The sequence below is a fragment of the Lepidochelys olivacea genome (genome assembly GCF_965140295.1).
Source record: "Lepidochelys olivacea isolate rLepOli2 genome assembly, chromosome: 4".
Taxonomy (NCBI): Eukaryota; Metazoa; Chordata; order Testudines; family Cheloniidae; genus Lepidochelys; species Lepidochelys olivacea.
This window is the reverse complement of record NC_140414.1, coordinates 85384263-85407885: the sequence shown is the minus strand read 5'-3', so window position 1 is coordinate 85407885 and position 23623 is coordinate 85384263. Positions and strand designations below refer to the sequence as shown.

At 38.9% G+C, this 23623-nt stretch overlaps 1 protein-coding gene across 2 annotated transcripts in view; it reads right to left on the bottom strand.

Moving 5' to 3' along the window:
* The window catches only part of TENM3 (teneurin transmembrane protein 3), a 615209-nt gene that overhangs the window by 116984 nt on the left and 474602 nt on the right, over nucleotides 1-23623 (bottom strand). For both annotated transcript variants that reach the window (XM_084626411.1, XM_084626412.1), the window contains 5 exons: nucleotides 15198-15412; nucleotides 5320-5530; nucleotides 4686-4787; nucleotides 4313-4507; nucleotides 2676-2876 (listed from right to left, as the gene is read on the bottom strand). In XM_084626411.1, the coding sequence (XP_084482537.1) occupies nucleotides 2676-2876; nucleotides 4313-4507; nucleotides 4686-4787; nucleotides 5320-5530; nucleotides 15198-15412 (924 nt within the window). The remainder of the gene's footprint in view (nucleotides 1-2675; nucleotides 2877-4312; nucleotides 4508-4685; nucleotides 4788-5319; nucleotides 5531-15197; nucleotides 15413-23623) is intronic.

The following is a 23623-nucleotide window of genomic DNA, read 5'->3' as shown; positions in this document are numbered from 1 at the left end:
CTCTATTTAAGCCTAAATTAATAGTGTCCAATTTGCAAATGAATTCCAATTCAGCAGTTTCTTGCTGGAGTCTGGATTTGAAGTTTTTTTGTTTTAAGATAGCGACCTTCATGTCTGTGATTGCGTGACCAGAGAGATTGAAGTATTCTCCGACTGGTTTATGAATGTTATAATTCTTGACATCTGATTTGTGTCCATTTATTCTTTTACGTAGAGACTGTCCAGTTTGACCAATGTAAATGGCAGAGGGGCATTGCTGGCACATGATGGCATATATCACATTGGTGGATGTGCAGGTGAACGAGCCTCTGATAGTGTGGCTGATGTTATTAGGCCCTGTGATGGTGTCCCCTGAATAGATATGTGGGCACAGTTGACAACGGGCTTTGTTGCAAGGATAAGTTCCTGGGTTAGTGGTTCTGTTGTGTGGTATGTGGTTGTTGGTGAGTATTTGCTTCAGGTTGCGGGGCTGTCTGTAGGCAAGGACTGGCCTGTCTCCCAAGATTTGTGAGAGTGTTGGGTCATCCTTTAGGATAGGTTGTAGATCCTTAATAATGCGTTGGAGGGGTTTTAGTTGGGGGCTGAAGGTGACGGCTAGTGGCGTTCTGTTATTTTCTTTGTTAGGCCTGTCCTGTAGTAGGTAACTTCTGGGAACTCTTCTGGCTCTATCAATCTGTTTCTTCACTTCCACAGGTGGGTATTGTAGTTGTAAGAAAGCTTGACAGAGATCTTGTAGGTGTTTGTCTCTGTCTGAGGCGTTGGAGCAAATGCGGTTGTATCGCAGAGCTTGGCTGTAGACGATGGATCGTGTGGTGTGGTCAGGGTGAAAGCTGGAGGCATGTAGGTAGGAATAGCGGTCAGTAGGTTTCCGGTATAGGGTGGTGTTTATGTGACCATTGTTTATTAGCACTGTAGTGTCCAGGAAGTGGATCTCTTGTGTGGACTGGACCAGGCTGAGGTTGATGGTGGGATGGAAGTTGTTGAAATCATGGTGGAATTCCTCAAGGCTTCTTTTCCATGGGTCCAGATGATGAAGATGTCATCAATATAGCGCAAGTAGAGTAGGGGCTTTAGGGGACGAGAGCTGAGGAAGCGTTGTTCTCAATCAGCCATAAAAATGTTGGCATACTGTGGGGCCATGCGGGTACCCATAGCAGTGCCGCTGATCTGAAGGTATACATTGTCCCCAAATGTAAAATAGTTATGGGTAAGGACAAAGTCACAAAGTTCAGCCACCAGGTTAGCCGTGACATTATCGGGGATAGTGTTCTTGATGGCTTGTAGTTCATCTTTGTGTGGAATGTTGGTGTAGAGGGCTTCTACATCCATAGTAATATCTGCTGCAGTTTCCACGGTATGCATCCGATGAAGTGAGCTGTAGCTCACGAAAGCTCATGCTCAAATAAATTGGTTAGTCTCTAAGGTGCCACAAGTACTCCTTTTCTTTTTCCACAAACAGTCATTTTTATAAGAACGTAAGCACCTGGATGCCATACCAGATGAGCTCAGAAAGCTTTCTGTGCTCAGTAGACATTCAAAAACAAAATTAGCAGAATAGTAGAGGACAACACCTTTTCTTTGGAGGTACAAATATTACTTTAGTATCTGATAATACATATGCATACACAAAGTAAATGCCTAAATCTGAAAGTATATATGGAACGTTAAATATGGGAAAATACTCCTCTTCTACAGTTTTCTCACTCTGTTGCCTTCCCTTGAAAATCCATACCTATATCTGATACCTGAGCTACCAATGACTTTCAAGGACTGTTGATCAATATCATAGATAGACACAAACGGCATTTCAAAATGGCAGTTATACACAGAGAAATGGTTAAATATCATTCATAACTTGATATAAAACCACCACCCCTCAAGCTGGCCATGTGTCTAGGCGTCATTTAGAGCATCGTCTACTTTGTTAGATTAACAACAAATTATTTGCTTTTTTTGACAAAACACATCTGACAGTTAGAAATTATCTAGATTTTAAATATGTGGCTACAAAAGGAGTAATTTTTTCCAAAATTTGGCACAAAAAGGTTGCTCTCAGACTGAGACTAAAATTCAGATTCTGATCTAAATTATAGTAATTCCATATTTTAATCCAAATTTATACCAATGTATCTAAGACCAGCAACCGGCCTTAAATATGCCAAGTTTTGCCCTTAAAGAAAGCCTTACCTGCTAGATCTGTTGGCCCAATCATGCAGTCCTTATTCAGGCAAAATTTCCATTAACTACAGTTGGAGTTTTGCCTGAACAAGGACTACAGGACTGGCCCATCCAAGCAGCTAAAAATAGATTTTTCAAATGGAAATATTTCTGGATGCGTCATTAACACAGTTCTAAATATGTAGATGAATATTTCAGTACAGATCTTAAATGTAGAAGGTACATATAACATTTTGTTCTTTTCTGTGAACCACCAGCAAAACATGCCTTCAATTAGTAGCTGAGTGAAGAAACTGTTTGATTTTCAAATATGTACAGATGGTCATTTGTTCTGAATGTTTCACTCATGATTTATGGCCTAATCCTGCTCCCACTGCAGTCAACAGAAAGACAGCGTCAATGGCAGCTGGATCAGGTTCTTACACAATAATGCAAGATTATGCATTAATTTAAAATATTTTAGAGTTTTACACATAGGGAATGTTTTTAATTCTTACCATTTGAGCAATCTGCACCTGTCCAATTAGGATCACAAGTGCAGGTACCACTTTCTTGAAGGTATGTCCCATGACCAGAGCACTGGTCTGGACACATTGTCTTCAGTATTTCACAGTTGCTACCACCCCATCCTGGATTACAGTGGCACTCTCCATGGATACACACACCATGACTGGAACAGGCTGGGTCTAAGCAATCAGCTGGAAAGAAAAAGATAATCTTTACTATGTTATTATTAACAATTACAATAGCAGCAATTATCATCCAAGGATTTTAAGCACTTTCTGAATTAATTAAAAAATGCCTGTGAGGTAAACAGTACTACACTCATTTAACAACAAACAGTAAACTGAGATATGAGGCGATGAGGCGAATCACAGTGCTACGTAATGAGTCAATGGGAGAACAGAGAGTAGAACTCACGAGACCTGAGGTGGCCCCTAGCCCGCCTGCTTTAATCACAAGATAACAAGCACTATCTGACCAAATAAATAAATAAAAATCAATACATAACTAATAGAGTGCAACTTCTAATCCATTTTTGCTAGCATATTGGTAATTTTCTTTGTAGTACATTAGAACATCAAAAGTAATTGTAAGGATCCACGTTCATGTGTGTAACTGGTTTAATGACATCCTGGGGATAACAGACATAAACCTCGAAGTCACTGATGTAACTGAGACTCTTGCAAGGATTTGTAATTTTCCTGAATTACACCAAGATTCACTTGGGTTTTCAGGCTATTTCTCTCTGTTCTCCTAATCACAGAGTAACAAAATCTTGGATTCTCTATAACAAGCAGTATCAACTGACCTAATCCACTACTACTGAGTTCTAACAGCTATATAGGACCCTCAACCTGTTTGAGAAATAAATGAGTTGGGTATTCTCTATCCTTCTTAATTCACTTTAATGTGCTTTAGATGACGAGATTTAATTTAGCAATTTGACTCAATAAAACTTTACACTTGTAGGGTCAATGGTCTGAAAATTTAATTCCAGAGACTTAATTGCATTACTTTGTATGTGGAGATCAATAAAATCAATTTGATTGAGGAAGGGAAATGGTGCTTTTTCCTCCTAAAAAAAATAAATAGAAAATGAACTCCACTTTACAGCATACCAGAATGAATACATGTACATCTCTAGAATACAAAAAAAGATGCAAAATTTTTCATTGTGATGCACTTGAATCAGCATTTTCAACTGTAAATCTTTATAAAAATGTTGGTGGGAAAGACTGTATGCAATAGAGTAACAATTTCCTCTACAATGTGAAAAATCACTATGTCTTTCTGTGTTCTAACAGTCATCTTTTCTTGTGCTTCCCTCTTAGCTGATGTCAGACAAATAAAGTAAATCTATTTTTAATATGCTGAAATTATTAGACAAAACCTGCTGAAAGCAAAATATCTAGCAAACAGGATATTTTAGTATGTTTAATGTAAGGTAAACAATTTGCCAGCACATGGATTTACTGGGCCAGATTTTCAGCTGGTGCAAATTGACATGGCTCCAGTGAAAGCAATTGTGCTATGCTGACTTACACCAGCTGAAAAACCTGACCCTCTGTGTTGTAACCTGACATTTTAGAAACATTACTGTAGATGCTTGGGTAAATATTTACGTATTTACCTTCTTCACAGTTTTCTCCTTTGTACCCAGAGTTGCAGGCACAAGAGCCCATGATACAAATCCCATGGCCCCCACACTGAGGATCAATACACTGGGTGGTAGGCACATCACACTCTGTACCCTTCCAACCGCTGAAACAGAGACAGCGCCCTTTGGAATACTGCCCGTTGCCACTACACAATACTGGGCAGGCTGCTGTGAAATAAAACACGACAGAAGAATTAACAAAACCCTTTTCAATCAAGCTTTGAGAAAAAAAGAGGAACATGTATGAAAAGTTGCATGCCAGTTTCTTTTCCTTGATAGATTAGTAATGACTTGTCTTTCTGCAGTTTATTTATTTTAACTTAAGAAAAGAATTCGGTTCAGATACCTCTTGAACAATCAGGGCCCAGAAATCCAGGAAAACAATGGCATGATCCAGAAACACACTCTCCGTTTCCATGGCAATTTCGGGGGCATTCCACTACAGATTCTGAAAGAAAGAGTACGAAAAATAATTCATACAGATTCCCACCATAGTACTAAACTAGAACAGAAGGTGTCTATCATCTAATTCTAAACCACTAGTGACTGATAGCAAATGAAGGTACTTGCAGAAGCATGTATGTCGCTTTGTTTAGTGATTGTAAGAAAGTAAATAGTGGTTAATTTCCTGTAATTAATGCTTGTGGTATCCTATTACATGATGTTACAACAAGAAGCTCAAGATTTAAACAGTAGAATGATAAGTTACTTTATGCTCATAATAAAGCCTAATGCTGCTTAATGAACATTTCAAAAAGCATCTTCCTTTGTGAACGATACATCATGGGAGGCTTTCATACTTCAGTTACTAAACAATTAAAATACATTTTCTATATCTTTTGTTGAGTCATGAAAAAAAACATAATAAAGTCAACATTGGTGAAAACAACCCAGAGTATTTAACTCAGAAAACTCATTTCTATTTTTAACAGAATGCTTAGATTACAGCTTTTGCTGAAAACTTGGAAGATTGTGCTTACCTATAACAATGGTATTAAAAGACACCTGCTCTGCATTTTTCCCATCATTGTAAAAAGCCAGATGCCAGATTCCAGAATCCAAATACTGGATAAAACCTGCCTCATGGAGACTGATAGACCTTGTCTGTCGGCCTGCTCTCTCTGACTCAAGCAGGTTGCGCTGTTCTCTTGCGATCAACCTGCTACCATCAAGGAGTTCCACAAAGTCATACTACAAGGGAGAAATGTGCAAAGGGTTTATTATCCACTTACTGCTCTTTTTAGTTACTGTTTTCATAATTTTTTCTATAATTTAACAGTTATGAAACGTGTCAGCCCCAGAGACTGCAGTTCCATATTTCTGCACAGAACAAACAGTATAGAGAGTTTCAGAGTAGCAGCCGTGTTAGTCTGTATTCGCAAAAAGAACAGGAGGACTTGTGGCACCTCAGACACTAACCCATTTATTTGAGCATGAGCTTTCCTGAGCTACAGCTCACTTCATCCGATGCAGAGTGGCAATGCAAGTTTCCCCACAATATCATGCAATATGTTTTCAGCTTGACCAGCAGAGATCCCTTCTAGAACAGAAGAGATAAAATCTCAGGCTATGTCTACATGGCCCCACAATTGAACTATGGGTGTGTGAACTGCAGCATGCACTAGCATGTGGTGTGTAACTCCCCTGTGTGGACGCTTGCTGGCATGAAGTAAAGCAGTGGTTCTCAAACGTTTGTTCTGGTACCCCTTTCACATAGCAAGCCTCTGAGTGTGACCCCCCCCACTTATAAATTAAAAACATTTTTTTTATATTTAACACTATTATAAATGCTGGACACAGAGCGGGGTTTGTGGTGGAGGCTGACAGCTCAGGACCCACCATGTAATAATCTCATGACCCCCTGAGGGGTCCCGACTCTCAGTTTGAGAACCCCTGAACTAAAGGACTATGTTAATGCGAATGAAGTACCTTTTAGTTTACAACTGCAGCATCCACATGGGGGAGATACATGCTAGTGTGTGCTACAGGTCTCACCACACCCATAGTCCAAACTGCAGAGCCATGTAGACAAGCCTTCTGTTTTTGTCCGTTCTTTCCACCCCTCTTGCTGAGATTTCTAAGGAGAATGCCAAGTAGTGCCAATTGTCATGGTGATGCTTTCTTGTGATATTGACACCTGACTACCATTCATTTAACATTAATTTGCAGAACAAAAGTCAGACGAGGTTAGTTTGCAGTCACAATTTGCAGATGTGAGCTGGCCATCTGCAGGTGAAAGACTGATTCCATACAGACTGTGCCAAATAAATTAACTAATAAGAATATCCTACCCCAATCCATTACCATTTGCTTCTTCTTTTGTTTCACAATCCAAGGTAAGTTCTCTGTTGCTGTAATTCCACTGACTTCAAAAGAGATACTACAGCAGAAAATATGGCTTTACGTTTCTATTGTACAAAGTAAACCAAATACCAAACGCAAAGTATAACAGTTTAAAAATGCACAAGGCAGTGACAGAAAATACTGTAGTTCAGATTAAAACTCTCTTCAAAGGCTATCACAAAATTTTATACTTCGTTTTATTAATAGCAACAACTACATGAGGGCGGGGAGGACTATAACATCTGAGTTGCCACAAACACTGGCGACAAAGAGATTTATCATCTGAAATCCGCATATAAGACTCTATCCACAAACGCCTGTTAACACTAATGGCAGCTGTTTGGTCAATTCTGCACATTCAGAGGAGAAACCCTGGGCAAGATCTTCACCTGGTGTAAACTGGTATAGCTCCATCTAGTCAATGGACCTACACTAAAAGTTTATACTACCTGAGGATCTGGCCCTATATTGCTAAAGATTTCTTTTCTGCATTTGTCAGGTAAATATTATATCATATAACAAACAGTTACCACCTATTAACTTTAAGGATCAGTTTCCTATAATAAAGAGTAACTTGGTTTCCACATTCAGTCCATTTCATTTTTTCTCTGACGTGTCTACTGTGTGAGGTGAACTACTATATACAAACCTTCAATCTTCCTACATATTTGAGATATCACTCAAATGGTATTTCATTCAAGGTCTATTTAGGTAAAGGCCAGTGTATGAAACCATTGATTCACGTAAGTTGTGATAAAGCCAGTTATTGTGACTGGAGAATCAGTGGTTTTATGTACTGACTTATGACCTTCAGAAACAGCTCCCTGCATAGCATAAAACAGGATAGTCTTAATCTCTGGACAGGATCTAAGCACTGGAATCCTCCTCTCCTGAAACTCTCCTTGGTTGTTAAAAACACATGATATTTTAGAATGTTGCTCTGCAATAAATCTGAATTATTATCCCAACACCATTCAAAATGTAGAAGAAACGCATAGATCATATGCCTTTACCAATACCTGAGCCAATTTCCTTTCAGCTATGTCTCAACAACCATAGTAGAACTTAACATTATTAGTATGGGCAGAAGCTAGTACCTTGATATGTTGTCACCTTGAATGTTCAAGCAATGCCACATGAAAACTAATGCAACTATTTTGGAAAAACTCTGCTAATTTAAAACCATTCAATGTTCTCATTTGTCAGAGAATTAAATACTTATCTTAATTCATGAAAGATATGAAAAATGTCTCTTTTCCCCCTCAAGTACTCACAAACCCTTCTATCTGATCACAATACCTAATATCACTGACAGAAGAAAGAAAAAGATCTCCATTCTGAGTTTTAGCTGGTTATTTATGGACAATATGAGATGTTTTTCAAATTACTTCAGAAGGACGCTTCTTGTTGTAGGACAATCTCAGTTGAGAACACATTTTTGATCTGGGAATTAGAGATTGTACTACTTAATTGACCACAAAGAGTATACCGATAGCTGACAGGCATAGCATAATTAATCATTTTAGAACTATAACGTAATAAAGATTTATGTTATTATATGGAGAGTATTTCTGAGGTTGAATTTTTAAAAGCCATGTATATGGATGTCACCATTCATTCCACCTGCAGCAAATAGGAGTAATGTGGCTTAAATCCTATGAAGACTGCTTCGTAAATTTAGGATTGGGGTTGTGAAAGGGCATAGACTGGAAAAACAATGACCTTTATGTGCTAAAAACACTTTCATTTTGTTCTTATCCTATGGGGATACATTAATTAGCTTTATTGAGTATAAATGGGATGATCTGCCTACCCCTCTACATTCAGATTTGCTTTAAGCCACCAAAGTCCTTTGTTATTCTTAAAGTCTCCTTAAATAAAAACGTATCGATTCTCTGGTTGCAATGAAACTGACATTTTTAGAAAGTGTCACAAAGACTTTCAGACTAGCATTGATTGGATTTGAATGGACAGCTACTATCAATTATTTCTGGTTGACTTATTTATAATTCCCCAGAAACAGAGAACTATAAATCTAGGGATATAAATCACACACACATATTAGTAAGCACTGAGGCCATCATTCTGAAACTTGGGTGCCTAAAGTAAAAAAAAAAAAAAGAAATACTACCTGAAAAACCACTGTTCCTAATTATGTTATATTGAAATATTTGTTAGATACTATGTCACATAAGTAACAGTTATTTACCCTCAGAAACTGTGGTTCTTTGTGGTGTGTTGTCCAGGTGTTGAATCATGCCAGAATGGTCTTGAATGCAGTTCTGGTACTTTTTTGGGAGCCAGAATGAGCATTCTGATATTTAGAGTACTATCACCGATGACTGCTTCTGAGCGATAGTACAAAGTATCAGAAGTGTATTATAGCACTTTTTTTTTTTTTTTTAGGACTCTACCACTGGTGTTGCCCATATTTATTCCACTGTTGGTGTATGTGCGCTCATTGCACTTTAGTCTGGATTGTTTTGGCCAACAGTGTTCTCGAACCTCCAACAAAGGGCATAGTGGGCGGGGCAGCCCCAACCACGCTTCAGTCCTTTTGCCATACAGAATCTTGATGTTAGTAGTAGGTATTGGGGTGGGGGAGGGATGTGATAGTCATGAAATAAATATATGGACAACATAGCTTGAAGAATCACACTGCAGGATAAGTAACCATTTCTTCTTCTTCTTCTTCTAGTACTTGCTCATACATATATTCCACTCTTAGTGACTCACAAGCAGTGACCTTGATTGTAGGAGATGGGTGCTAAGAGTGTAGCTAAATAGTTATTGTAGGACAGCCCTGCCAAAATTAGCATGATAGAGTAGTGCTAGGTAAACGTATGTACTGAAGACCACATAGCTTTCCTGCAAATGTACAGAATGGGAATATTTCTCAAGGAAGCAATAGAGGTTGCTTATGTCCTCATAGAATGAAATGCGATTCTTATAGGTGGAATTACATTAGCTAATTCATAACAAAGTTTGATACAGGCCAAAAGAGTCTCAGCATTGAAATGGCCTGTCCTTTAACACTGTCTCCACAGGCTATGAATAACATGGAGGATACACTAAATAGCTTAGTTCTGTCTGTACAAAAAGACAGTACTCCAAAGACATCTAGGATGTGAAGCTTTGCCTCCCCCTTACTTGAATGTGATTTTGGAAAAAAATAAAGGAGTTTGCATACCCTGATTTTAAATGAAAGCCAGAGACTATTTTTGGTAAACAATTTGGGTAACCTCTCAATGACACCCTGTCCTTATGAAAACTGTATACAGGGGCCCTGCCAAGAAGAATTGTATCTCCCCTACTATTCTGGTTGATATTATTGCTACCAACATGGCTGTTTTAATGGAAAGATGAAACAGGGTACATCCACCTAAGGGGTTCAAGAGCTGGATTAATTAACCCTGTGAGGACAATATTTAGATCCCACAGAGGAGAAGTTCCATTACACTTTTTAAGAGTCTGGCCATTGTGGGGCATCAGAATGTAGAATGTATTGGATGGCAAAGAGCTGAGATGGCTGCTAGACAGATGAACCCTCAATGAGCATAGAGATAGTCCAAAGTTCTTTAAAGTCAGGAGATGGTCCAGTATGTCTGGAATTGAGATGGTGAGAAGTACTGCTGTGAACAGATACTCAATCTCTTCCATTTAGCAGCATGTGTCCATTAGGCTTTTCAACCATGGATCAGGATATTTTGTACTTCCTGTTGAAGTCAGTCAGCCAGCATCTATGCTTTGAGGTGCTCGGAGCATGAGCTGGGATCAAGCACTTGACTGCATCTTCATCTCTGCAATATCAGGTCTTGTTGGAGAGGTAAGTGTATCAGAGATTATTTAAGTCTAAGTAGCAGAATTGCCTTGGTCAGGTAGGAGCAACCATGATCATTCTGGCTGAGACCTGCCTGAGCACTTTCTGAGAACATGTGGATTAATGGACTAGTGGTGGGGGAGCGTGTGTGTACAACAAGCTTGATGACCATGGACTCCCTCTGGAACAAAAGTGTCCACACTTCCTGTTCTCTCTGGTGGCAAAGAGGTATGGTGGGATGACTCTCGCACCTTCCTTCCCCCTGAGTAATATGTCTTGAATTATGTCATCATTTATGGACCACTCATGGTTACTTGAAAATTGTCTGCTGAGGTGATCTGCTAGCATGGTCTGTGCATCCCTAGCAAATGAACCACCCTCGGAATAATTTCATGATGAATACAGAATTCCCAAGGATAAAGCATGCCTATAATATTGTCTGTCATGATTTGTATGTTAGTCCTTTTAGGACCGAAAACTGAGCATGCTGAACAAATGGCTCTTAGCTCCAGGATATTTATGTGGAGTCTTACTTCCTGAGGAATCCATATATTTTGTGTTTGGAGGGCACAAATTAAATGGGCCCCCTGTCCTAATTTGGAGGCATATGTCACCAACACCTTTGTAGGTAGCAAAAGAGAGAATGGTACTCCTTTGCAGATTTTTAGTGGGTCCAGCTGCCAATTTAATGAGGACAGGACTTGTGGTGTCCTGTATACTAGCATGTTCAGTTGATGTTTGCTTGGCTGATATGCAGACTTCAGCCACTCCTGAATGCAATGAAAGTGAAATCTGGCATGCTGAATTAGGAAGGTGCAGGAGGCCACACATCTGAGACAAGTTCTCATTGATGTCCTGGGCTGAGTTCGCAGGTGGGTTTGTAGGTTTAGTATGGCTTGGAATCTCTCTAGTGGTAGATAAGCCATTGTTGTTGTGGAGTCAAGAATGGTTCCAATGGATTCTATTTTTTGTGTTGGAGTCAGTATTACTTCTCTTCATTTACTTTCAGGCCTGAAAGGGCATATAAATGCAGAGTCTGCTGAATGCAGTCTGTTACTTGCTTGCGCAATTTCCCATGAATGAGCCAGTCATCTAGGAATGGGAAAACTTGGATTCCTAGCTTTTTGAGGTAAGCTGCTATTACTGCTAGGCATTTTGTGAAAATCCTGGGTGCTGTCAACAGGTTGAGTGGTAACACACTGTACTGGTAGTGGCAATTGCCCACTTGAAATGTCAGATATCTTCTGTAGGGTGGGTGAACCGCAATAAGAAAATGTGTGTCCTGAAGGTCAAGAGTTATGTACCAATTGTTCCAGTGTAGGGATGGTATTATAGGAGCTGGAGTCACAACCCTGAACTTGAGCTTGTGAATTAAAGTGCAGAATGGGCCACCAATCGCCTTTCTTTCTGGGAATCAGAAAGTAACGAGAATAAAATCCACTGTGTTCCCTGTGCTATTTAGGAACTTCCACTGCTCTGATAAGAAGTGACTGCACCTCTTGATGAAGCCTTCTCTGTGAGAGGGGTCCCTGAATAGGGACAGAGAAGGTGAGTGGGGTGGAGGTGGATACAGAACTGGATGGTATAGCCCACCTCTATATCTCCAGGACCCATCAATCCATTGTGATGGTGCTCCAGAACCACAGATATGAAATAAATTATTCCCAAATGGAGAGGATAGGACTTGAAAATCTGAAGGGATTTGCACTCTGCTCCTGACCAAGCAGTCAAATCCATTGCCTTGATGTTGATGGAGGTTGATGAGCAGAAATGGACGTGAAACCAGATGCCTTCCTTCTGTGCAATGTTAGTCTCTTTCAAGATTGTTCAGGCTGCCTATGCTGTGGGTAAAAGGATTACCTCTCTTGTGACTATGGCTTAAAGTGCTTATGCTTAGGTATCAGAGGGTAGACCCCCTTAGGGATCTCAGTGTTGCATGAGTCCTTTAGAGAACATAAAGCCCCATCTGTTTTTGCATTAATAAGTTAATCCTTTGCATGGGTGACCCTCAATTGTTATTTTAACTTTTTTAGGGATCCCTGAAGAGTGGAGCAAGGAAGATCTCTTTGCAACTGAGGTTGCCACCAATCTGCAGGCAGTAACTGAAGTATCAAAGGCTGCCTGGAGGGACATACATGATACAAGCTGACCCTCAGTGAAGATGGATTTAAATTCTTCCCTGTCATCTTGTGAAAGCTCAAATATAAATTTGGGTTTGGGATCCCAACTAATACAATCATATTTCACCAACAAAGCTTGGTAATTGGTGATTCTCACTTGGAGGTTTGATGTTGAATAATTCTTCTGACTGAACAAGTCTAATTTTTTAGACTTGTCCCTGTCTTTATTTACGCTGACTCTGATATGAGCTTTTGTTAACTGCTGCAACCATTAATGAACTAGGCAAGGATTGCATATAAAACTGCTCATATCCCTGGAAAGGAACCTAACAGTGGTTTGCTCTCTTTGACGTTTGTGCTAAAGAGTCAGGCTCTTACAAGGCATAATGGAATTTCTCATGCTTCCTCTCAGTCTAAGAGGTGAGTTTGTGCGTGAAACTTAGGTGTATTTTTCATTAAATACCTCTTCTTTAATTTTTCACCTTTATTTAAAACCAAGGAAATTAAAAAAGTAACTATAATGTTCAGATGGTGACATTAATTGCACAGGTAAAGAAATTCACAATGAATGCCCTCCAAAAACCTTAAAGACTAACAGATTTGTTTGAGCCTAAGATTTTGTGGGTAAAACCCTCATTTCTTCAGATGCATCCATCTGAAGAAGAGAGGTTTTTACCCACAAAAGCTTAGGCTCAAATAAATCTATTAGTCTTTAAGGTGCCACCGGACTCCTTGTTGTGGATACAGACTAACATGGCTACCCCCTGATACTTGACTCCAAAAACCTTAACTCTCTCCCCTTTCATTTCAACAGGGTATTTCAACATATGACCAAATAACAGGTAAATGTGAATTAGTACCTGGTAGATAGAGAGACAAGGTGGATGAGGTAATATCTTTTTTGAACCTGCTTTTGTTGGTGAGAGACACAAGTTTTTGAGCCACACAGAGCTCTTCTTCAGATCTGGTGGTCCAATAAAAGATATTACCTCACCCACCTTATTGCTTTAATATCCTGGGACTGACATGGCTACAACTACCCCGCATACCTGGTAAACAGTTCAGTATAATGTAATTAGGGAATCTTTCTTTTAAAAATCAGAATTAAAGAAATCTGCAATAATCTGAAATAATGCAATGATATGCAAACAAATAGTCAAATCTATGTTTTAAAATAAAACAAAAACAAAAAAAGGAATGGAATTTTGAAGTTAGATTTTTTTATTGAAACCAAATGCAAGCATAATAGCTGATCTTCAATGCAAGTCCATTAATCTGCTTTGTTCAGAGGTCTGGACATGACAGACGCAGAATTTCTTATCCAGCATTAGAATCGCAAGAAGTTGCAGTGCTCTCCAAACTCAGTAATAGTTAATTTTCAAGAAACTGGAAAAAAGGTCCTCTTTGGTAGAGCATCTAGCCCAGAATTCTGTCTTCCGACAATGGCCAATGCCAGACACTTCAAAGGGAATGAACAGAACAGGACAATTGTCAAGTGATCGATCCCTATTGTCCAGTCCCAGCATCTGGTAGTCAGAGACTTACGGACACCCAGAGCATGGGGTTGCATCCATGACCATCTTGGCTAGTAGTCATTTGATGCACCTATCCTCCATCAACCACAGATGAGAAAGCAGAACTTGGACTGAAATTGGTTTGAAGTAGAAGAAATTCACATTTGGGGGGTAAAATAAGATTTTAATCAGGGTTAACTCCAAATTATTGTCTCTGAATATAGTGAAGAGGAACTGCCCTTTCCCCCCCATACTACTCATCCAGAAAAAAATATTAATTAAATTGAATTATTCACACTAATGCTTAAATTGCACATTTCACTATAACTTTAGATGCAAATATGTAGTATGTTTATTACTGAACACAAGTGCATAACCAAATGTACAATGAAATAGCTCGTAAGAAATCTCTTGAGGGGTGAAGTAGAACTGTATTCTGGGATACTCTGGAGAAGTCTTAAGACAGGAAAATATCTAATAATAATTGATCCTTACAATCTTAGTTCACTGTATCCCATATACACATATTTCAATATATTTTTTAAATCAAATAGCAAAATGTAAATAGCATGACACTCACTAGTAGAACAAACAGAACCTCTGTCAAAAAGGATTTTTTTCAACTTGCTTGTAACTTTGCCAGCTTTGCTTTTTGGTGACAAACCCAGGAGAGCAAATAAATGCACGACTATAGCATGATACACTAGTTTATTCAAAAGTTAAAAATATGGCCATGGACCACAGTACAGGAAGATAACTGCATTAAATGTCTCTTTATGATAGGCATCATCACTGAAAACAATTATCAGATTTGATCATAAAGCAAAAGCTTTCCCCACACTGCAGATTTTAAATTCCAGAATATTGTTTAAAACGGCACTTATATTAAAATGACGATATATTTTTCATGTAGTGTAAGATCAATATATAAAATGGAAAGTAAAAATTAAAAAAAACAGGAAAAAGGAAAGGCTACAATCCTGAGAAACACAACTCTTAAAAAGATGCAAACTGGCAGTTTTCAATACTATTATCTTGCTTTTAATGAAAGCAGTTCTTACCTGGGTATGTGATGGGGGTAAGCCTTTTCGGCCATATACTCCAATCAATGCATCTTTCTGAAGGGAGATATTGAATTTTAGAAACTGTGGCTGATCAATGAAGAGCTGTGATCTCCAGAAGATCCCCGGAGGAACCTCTTGTATTGCTCTTCGGCCTATATCAAGTTCTCCAGAATCTATAGTGTTGTTTTCTTGTGCAAATCCCCCTAATTTTACTAAAAGGTTAAAAAAATATTAAGAGATTAAACATTAATACCCACTTTTTGCTCTCAGTCTTCTTTTAAATGAGCTGTCAAATATTTAGACTCCTCTCAGATGAAATGTTACTTGAGAATCTTTCTGAGGATATTACAGATCCTGAGGAATTAACTCAAGTGGAACTAACAAAACAAAGATCTCACAGAAATACCTTCCAAGTCAGAATGCAATGATTTACCTGAGAATATCTATTAAAGAAACTGTTTTAGGATCATCCCTCAGTCTTGATCATTATGAACATAATTATCTTGCAAAGTACGTGTCTTGTTATTTCTTAATGAGGATTAACTATGGTGTTTATCAGTCCTAATAAACATACAGTCACACTATAAAGTGTAAATTAAGGGAAAATGGATTATACAGCTTTTCAAAGCGATGCTCATGTAAACAACAAAAACAATCAGCAGAATTGATAAGTGCAATTTTCACTAAATTAAATAGAGCATTCATTTACATTCTCTAAAGTATTTTTTACAAAAAGTCAATTCAGTTGAATGAATACAAACAAACAGACCCTTCCCTGTTTAAATTATGGATGAAACAGCCAAAAAATTCAGATTCAACCCCCACAGAGTTAAGAACAGGGATATTGTTCAGTTCTTTACAGAGATAGGTTCATGCCTTGACCCATATTACACTAAACTATGGATATGTTTTTACCTGGAAACTTAGTTCAAATAGTCTCCCACAACCCAATCCCATCCCACCCCTGCCCTTTTTCTGCTTTAGGGCACTTTCCAAAGCATGCACCAAATCCTGCGGCATGATGAGTGCCCTCAACTCCGACTGAAGTTAACTGGAGTTGTCCCATTACTTAATTAATCTTCAAAGCACCTTGAGAAGTAGACAATTATAGAGTGATGTTTAACATGAGGCAGACAGGTTGAATGACTTGCTCAAAGTCACAGAAAATGCTACTGTTAGAACTAGGATTAGAGTTTAGGAGTCCCTGGTTCCTAGCCTTTTGTTTCTATATCTATTGTGTTCTTTGTACAAATGTCGCTCTCTACTTATCGCACACTTAATAAAGCACTTTTCACAAACATCAAAATGATGTACATGAAATATAAAAATAAAGTGAGGAAAGGTAAATTATAGTAAACACACAAAACAAAAGTTTTATGACTTTTAAGTTTTAAACATTTAAAATAAGAACGCATTCTTTTCTGTGTCTGTACAGTGCCAACTCCTAAGGCCTTTTGGCATATCACTATTTCTACTACTAGCAACAAAGAAAGTGTTTAAAAGACAAAGAAAAAGGTCAGCCACAATCATGGCACCGATATCCCGCTCCCTTAATTCTGCAGATTCTCCATGGTATTGGGAATCTTTTGACAAGTATACAAACAGAGCAAGAAAGGTGAAAAGAAAGTTGCATAAATATCCAGTGTGCCACACCACACCATGGGAATGCTCTGCAGAGAGGATTCTGAAAGCTGTGAGGAAACCCTACAGTGTGGTTCTAATGGTCAGTGGAATGATAAAAAGGGGCCTCTTCACATATGGTCTTGGCCTCCAGTACTTCTTGGCTCTTGCCTATTCTAAGAGGGGAAGGAGAATGCTTGCCACTTCCATGGATCTATGCAGGGAAAACTGTGAGGTGAATCTTGCTGAGAGATTTCCTCTCTCCTGGCTTCCCTTCTGTGGAAAGGATGAGATATGGCTCACAAGACCAACCATGTGAAGGCCTGGTACAGGTAAGGCATGAAGGGAGAAACAGGGGAAGTTTCCCACCACTTGGAACCAGGAAGATAGAGGTTCACAAAGCCAACAGAAAGAGTGGAGATAGGGCTGATGCTGGAGGAACCTGACCTGTGGCTAAAGAACCAAGTGGTGTGAGAAGTCATAGACTGACTTGCAAGTGTCCACAAACTGAATAACAACATACCTTGTTGGCACTGATAAAACACAGCACAGAGGGATCTGATGCTGAAGTGCATAAACTTTCAGCCAAAGCACTTGATGTCAAAATAGCCAGTACCAGACTTTAAGGAGATGATACTGAGGCACACAACATCTCAGCAGTAGACACTAAAGCTTTGAATACAGGAGCATGGGAGACACCAGAGACCAAAGAGGCCCTTGACACCGGATGCAAAAGCAGAAATGGCAACTCACTGGCCATGGTATCAAGAAGAGTCATGTGACTCCATTTCTTCTCTCTCTTCCTTAGCTCTGAGAAGAACAGTGGTATGGAAGAAAATCCTTTGAAGACTCTGTACGTCTGGACTCCTCATTAACTCACTAGCAAAGGCAATGTAGCTTAGCGCAGGTAACCCCTTTACACTCACGGTGCCAGACTTTAGGGAATGCAACCACGAGGCTGATGAATTTCAACAGTGTTAACTAATACTAAGCATCAGACCTTCCAATTTTGTTGAGTTCCTATGCATCAAGCCTGTTTCAAGCACAGACCCTGTCTGATTGCCAGTTACTAAATTCACAGACTGAGACCTGGATTTCAGCTTCTCCAGATTTTGGTACTGGGGACAAGACCCACATAGCAACCTTAAGTGAAACCTGAAGCAGCTGTCTCAGGCTCTATGACCCTGTCTGGATTAGGAGAAAACATATTTTTAAAAAAACTATGTTAACTAATTCATTTTAACTAATATAATTTAAAACTCTAGAGCAAACAAGACAAGTTGTATGTTAATAAGCCTTAGCTGGTCAAGGTGATCCTTGACGGGAGCAATATGTAGCAGAACTGTAGTGTAGACACAGTCAGAAAGCAATATATATTTTTACCAACTTACTTTCTTTTTCAGTACCTAACCTATTACAAAGTTTCAACCAAACCAATGTAAGTGCACTGCAACATGGTTGGCTGATGCCAAATTGGCTGAACACGAGTCTAGGCAGCTATTTAAAAAACTGACAATATTCGGAATGTGACTGTCCTCTCTTGCATGACTTATTTCCACAGTTATTCATCATTTAATGCAACAAACTGAAATAACTTTCTTTACAAACTTTTAGAGTATAAATAACTGGATTATATTTTTAAATGCTAGTTGAGATCACAGACTAATCCTTGCCATTTTTTGAATGTCAAAGATGACTAGAGATTGCTCCTGAATTAAGCAGATGTTGAAGCACTATCAAAAGGTGTGCAACAAGGACTTACATAGCTATGTTTCAGTGGTGGTGATGTCACTGAAAATGTTTAACCTGCAGGATCAACAAACCAATTGATGTTCTGTTTTTCAACTTTAAGAGACTGTGGAACATCTGATCTTGAAGAATCCAGATATACATATTTTCTACACTAACCAGGCCATGTATGAACCCTTTCTATCTTTCTACTTAGCAATTTTCAACAACACTGACATCCTACTCCAGCACATTTAGCTGCTTGTTTCCTACCACTTCCTCCAACTTTAGGCATGTTGAATCTTATACATTCACACACTGATGTTTGGTAATCACTAAATAATAAACACTTATTTGCAGAACTGACCAGCAACTTTCACAATGACTACATTTAGAATATCAACAATCTTCTGTGAAGACTGAAATAATAAGACGAGCTAGCCAGCTTTGTACAGACCCACTTTATCAGATGTCCTGCCCACCCTTTCTGAAGCTTCCATGTTTTAGCAAACCAGTTCCATCTAGCAGATAACTCCACCCGTTCCATTTACTCCACCAAAAAAAAATAGGAATCGATTGCAACCGCTAGCCACATCCCTCTCACTCCACACTAATCAAATTCTCTCTCAATCATTATTGACTCCACTCACTTCCCTTCCCAGGAATGGGGCTTCTATACTGTTCTCTAAATTTCCTATTGTTTCTTAATAGGCATAGAAAGATTCTTGATGTTCCCATCATTTCCCTTTTAACGTTTTAAAATAATTGAAGTCATCTTCCACAGATGGAAATTATACCCTAATGTTTCTCATTTCAAAAAATTTCAAATATACATCATGTTCTTTTATATAATTCAGTGACAGAAATTCAGAATATGTAAACACCTGAAAATACCTGCAAATTCTTTTCTTCCAGTCTCCCCCAATTCCCTCCCCACCTCAAAACAAAACAAAATGCAAAATAAATAAAAATTCAGAAAGAACACTTCTCCCAGGAAAAGCTGTTTTTTCTCCACAACCTATTATCTACAGATATATATATATATAGGCACCTTAAACAGAATACTATAAACAAAAATATTGGTAAATTCTATTTCTAATCCTTAAGATTATGTTGTACAAAAATCTCAACTAAATAAATATTTAGTAGGCTCTACTAAGATTTGCACAAGAAAAATGAATCACATGTGTTGTCAGACTACTTTCCAAATTTACATGAAGTCAGAAAGTACTATTGGAATATTTACCAAATAGCTAACACCTTCGTTAATCTAGGAAAGAATTGCTTAAAATATATGTCCACAATGTAGAATAAAATGAACCAAAACATTAAGAGACTAATAGTGACTGTTGTGGAGTGTAATTGATGATATACTTCCAAGTCTTTCATAGGCACACTAATTAGAATACTGGGAAGCAAGGTTAGATTTATAACCAATCAATAACACACCCTCCAGTTCCATGGCATAACCTTGGATTCATACCACCTACTATGAGATGTCTGAGATAATACTGTACAGCCTTCTACAAATAACCACATGTCATAACTTAACACTGCTGGTAAACTCCACAGACATCACACCCAAGTGAAATCAAAATCGTCCTTGCAAATGTACCTTTCTGGAAAAATCAATATAGCATCTAATTAAGAAACTATTACATATTTCATTCACATGAAGTACTGTGAACAATATCAATACAAGTTCAATAGATATTCATGCTAGTTACAGTAATTATAATGTATTTTAATTCACATATAATTTTTTAGCTGATTTCAAATTTTCTAGTACCCTGATGTAGACAACTTTAAATATGATTTCTATGGGAAAATGGTACATTAAGAGAAATGAGCTAAAATAAAAAAATGCAGTTTCTTCATTTTATAATCAAGAAAGCAGAAACAATTTCAAGTTATTTTTGCTTTGTATAGTTTTCTATTACATATATAAAATGATGTCCAACAGCATATGGTAAAGAACGTGCCCAGTTCTTACAGCAAAACAATTAAAGCTAGGACTCCTATTTTGCATGCTCAGCTCTGACAGTTACTGTGTTACACAACCTCTCTATGCCTTCTTTCACCTATATGTCAAATGAATATAGTACCTACCTTCCTCACATATGTCTTTGTGCAGGACAATGAATTGTTTGTAATGCACCTTGAAGTCCTTAAATAAAATTAAACAAGTTCATTTAAAACCCTACTCCTGTGTCATTTGGAATCCTCCTTTTTATGCCACCTAATGCAGTACCACATTGTGCCTGGGGGAGTGAGTGGTATGTTGCCTATATTTCATCAGCAATATAAGGAAAGTCACCTGAAAAAGCTTTAGAAAAGACTGTTCAGATAATCCAGTCTTGTCTGACAAAATTTAAGGATGATTTAATATGTTTTTATTGTTGGCTAATAACTAGATCTGATTTCTACATGAACTTACTTTGGAGGTGAGAAAGTGGCATTTTATAGATTAAGCGCTGCTAATTTGCAGCGTCTATACTTTTGACTGGTGAGATAATAGTTAGCAGTGACACCACTATGGGCTGTGCTATCCTTCTGACCTAAGCAGAAACAGGACTGATCAAGGTTTAGATAAAAGCCCTCCAAGGAAAACTCATGTGCCATAAGAAGCAGAACTGCAAATTCAGTAGGAGGCCCTCTTGCCTCTGAAGCAGAGCTTCAGCATGTAAGTAGGGCAGTGGTTCAGAACTGGTGGCTGGCCCAGACCCGGACTCCGGAACTTGCAGGGCTGGGCAGCTGCCCTGACCCTCGCCACGCAGGGTGCGCCAGCTGCCCCAGACCTGGACCCCGGAGCCAAGTGGCTGCCACGGACCTTGCAGGGCTGAGAAGCTGCCCCAGATCCTAGAGCTTATGCGGCTGGGCAGCTGCCCTGGAACCTGCCACGTGGTGCAGCCAGCTACTCCGGACTCCCACCATGCAGGGCAGGGCGGGCCAGCTGCCAGCCCTGGACCCCTGCCGCATGGCTGTCCCAGACCCCAGAGCTCACGGAGCTGGGCAGCTGCCCTGGACTCTGACCCTGCAGGGCTGACCCCTTCGAGCTGGGCAGCAGGGCAACTCGGACCCCTCTGAGCTGGGAAACTTGGAACCTGGCAGACCCGGGCATGTGGGCGGCCTTTAGCACACAGCTGAGGTGGGCCACAGCTGTGTGCTAATTGGGCCGCATGTTAAGAACCGCTGCATTAGGGAATGCTGTACTGTGGGATACTTAGTTTTCTGGATGATTAGCAAATCTCAGGCACTGACCATTTGTTCACTAAATATAATGGCAATTTTCAAGAGTGAATATGTTAGCCCTGGTGCCCTGGCTAAATTCCATACTCAGTAATTATATTCCGCCTACTTAATATTCCTTTTGCAGTTTAAAATGGATACTGTATTGTCGTTCTTTCATGTAGTGTTGATGTATGCTATTGAATGACTATTGCCTTCCAAATCTACAGGTGGTATCATTTCAGTAGTGGATGAAGCAAACCTATACTGAATTTACAGGATTTGGGGATCTCCAGAGGAAACAAAAACGTGAGTCGTCATAATTTGATAGCTCATGCAACTCCCTATTATCTCTAAAGGAAAGGAGTTGTGCTCAGTCTTTAATATGCCAAAAAATGAAAATGACGATAGTGTCAATGAGAAAAATGTTTTATATAAAAAAGAACACTGGCTAATCCCAGCTGAAGAATGCAGCAGTAGAAACCACTGCCACAGCACATATATTCATTAACAATACAATAGCTTCTTTCTATTCCTTGTAACAAGTAAGAAGCCATCCATATAAGGATAGAGATAATGGATACGTAAATACAAATCAAAGACACTCGGCAAAAAGAGAAGAGAAAAGAAAGAAGCACAGTGAGCCTTACAAGACAGGCTTTATAGGCCTAAAGAATGACAGAAAGAGGGAACTGAGCTATGTCATTTCTATAATTTGGAATTGTGATATCTTGAAAAAGTTTTGGGATGGCAAATGCCAGCAAAGACTTCCTCCTCCTCAGTAATGAGGAGATCAGCAGCACCTTGTGAAGATGGATTTTTTTTTTTTTGCGGTAATGAGGCAAACACCATTTAAATCAAGTTTTCCATTCAAAATAGGGTTGCCAACCCTCCAGGATTGGCTGGGAGTCTCCAGGAATTAAAGATTAATCTTTAATTAAATATTATGTCATGCGAAGAATCTTCCAGGAATACATCCAACCAAAATTGGCAACCCTAATTCAAAAACTATTGATTTTAAAGACTCTCTTAGCAAAAGGTGTGCAGACTTTTAAAGGTTTAGAGACTCTTAAAGGGCAACATGAAAAAAAGACTGATAAAATATAATCTCTTTATGTGGTTTGTATTTTAAAAGCTCCCACAACAAAATTAATATAGTAGATTGACTTTATATATAGCTGATTGAAGAAGACTCAATAACATACCCTAAATGCGTTGGGGAAACAGAAGAATGTACCACATATGACTTACTAAACTTCAGCCAGAAGTAAAAATAAAACTTGAATAATATAGAGGGGAAAAAGGTAGTTTTTTTTAGGTAAATAGGTAGTTGATAGCAAGGTCATCACAACATTTGCAGCACACACATTAATGTATTCACTCTTGCCAAGCTGTCCCTTACATGGAAATTACCACATAGAGGATTCAGAAATCAGCAAGTTCCTCCTCACAGAGTTTTGTCTCCATTTGCTCAGGAGTACAGTTTGCAGGAGTACAGGAGTGCAGAACAAAGAGGGGTTTTGGCCTTGAAACTATCCAGATCTAATGGAGACTACCAAGACTACAGCCAGTATATGGAAGGCCTATTCCTCTGGACTAGCTCTTCCAGTCATCTCCGGCTCCCTGACATTGTGGCTCTAACAGCAGGCACCGTTCCAGAGAATCCCCATCTTCCTACAATCAGAGGCCCCCTGAACAGGGCTTCTAAACTTTGGAGGAGGAATGCAGCTAACTTAGTACTGACAGGGTCAACATTAATTTATCTAAAGGAGATCCAAAGGGTTGATGGGATGCAATGACATCTCCACGTCTCTTCCATCCAGCCCTATCTAAATTCCCTGTCTTCT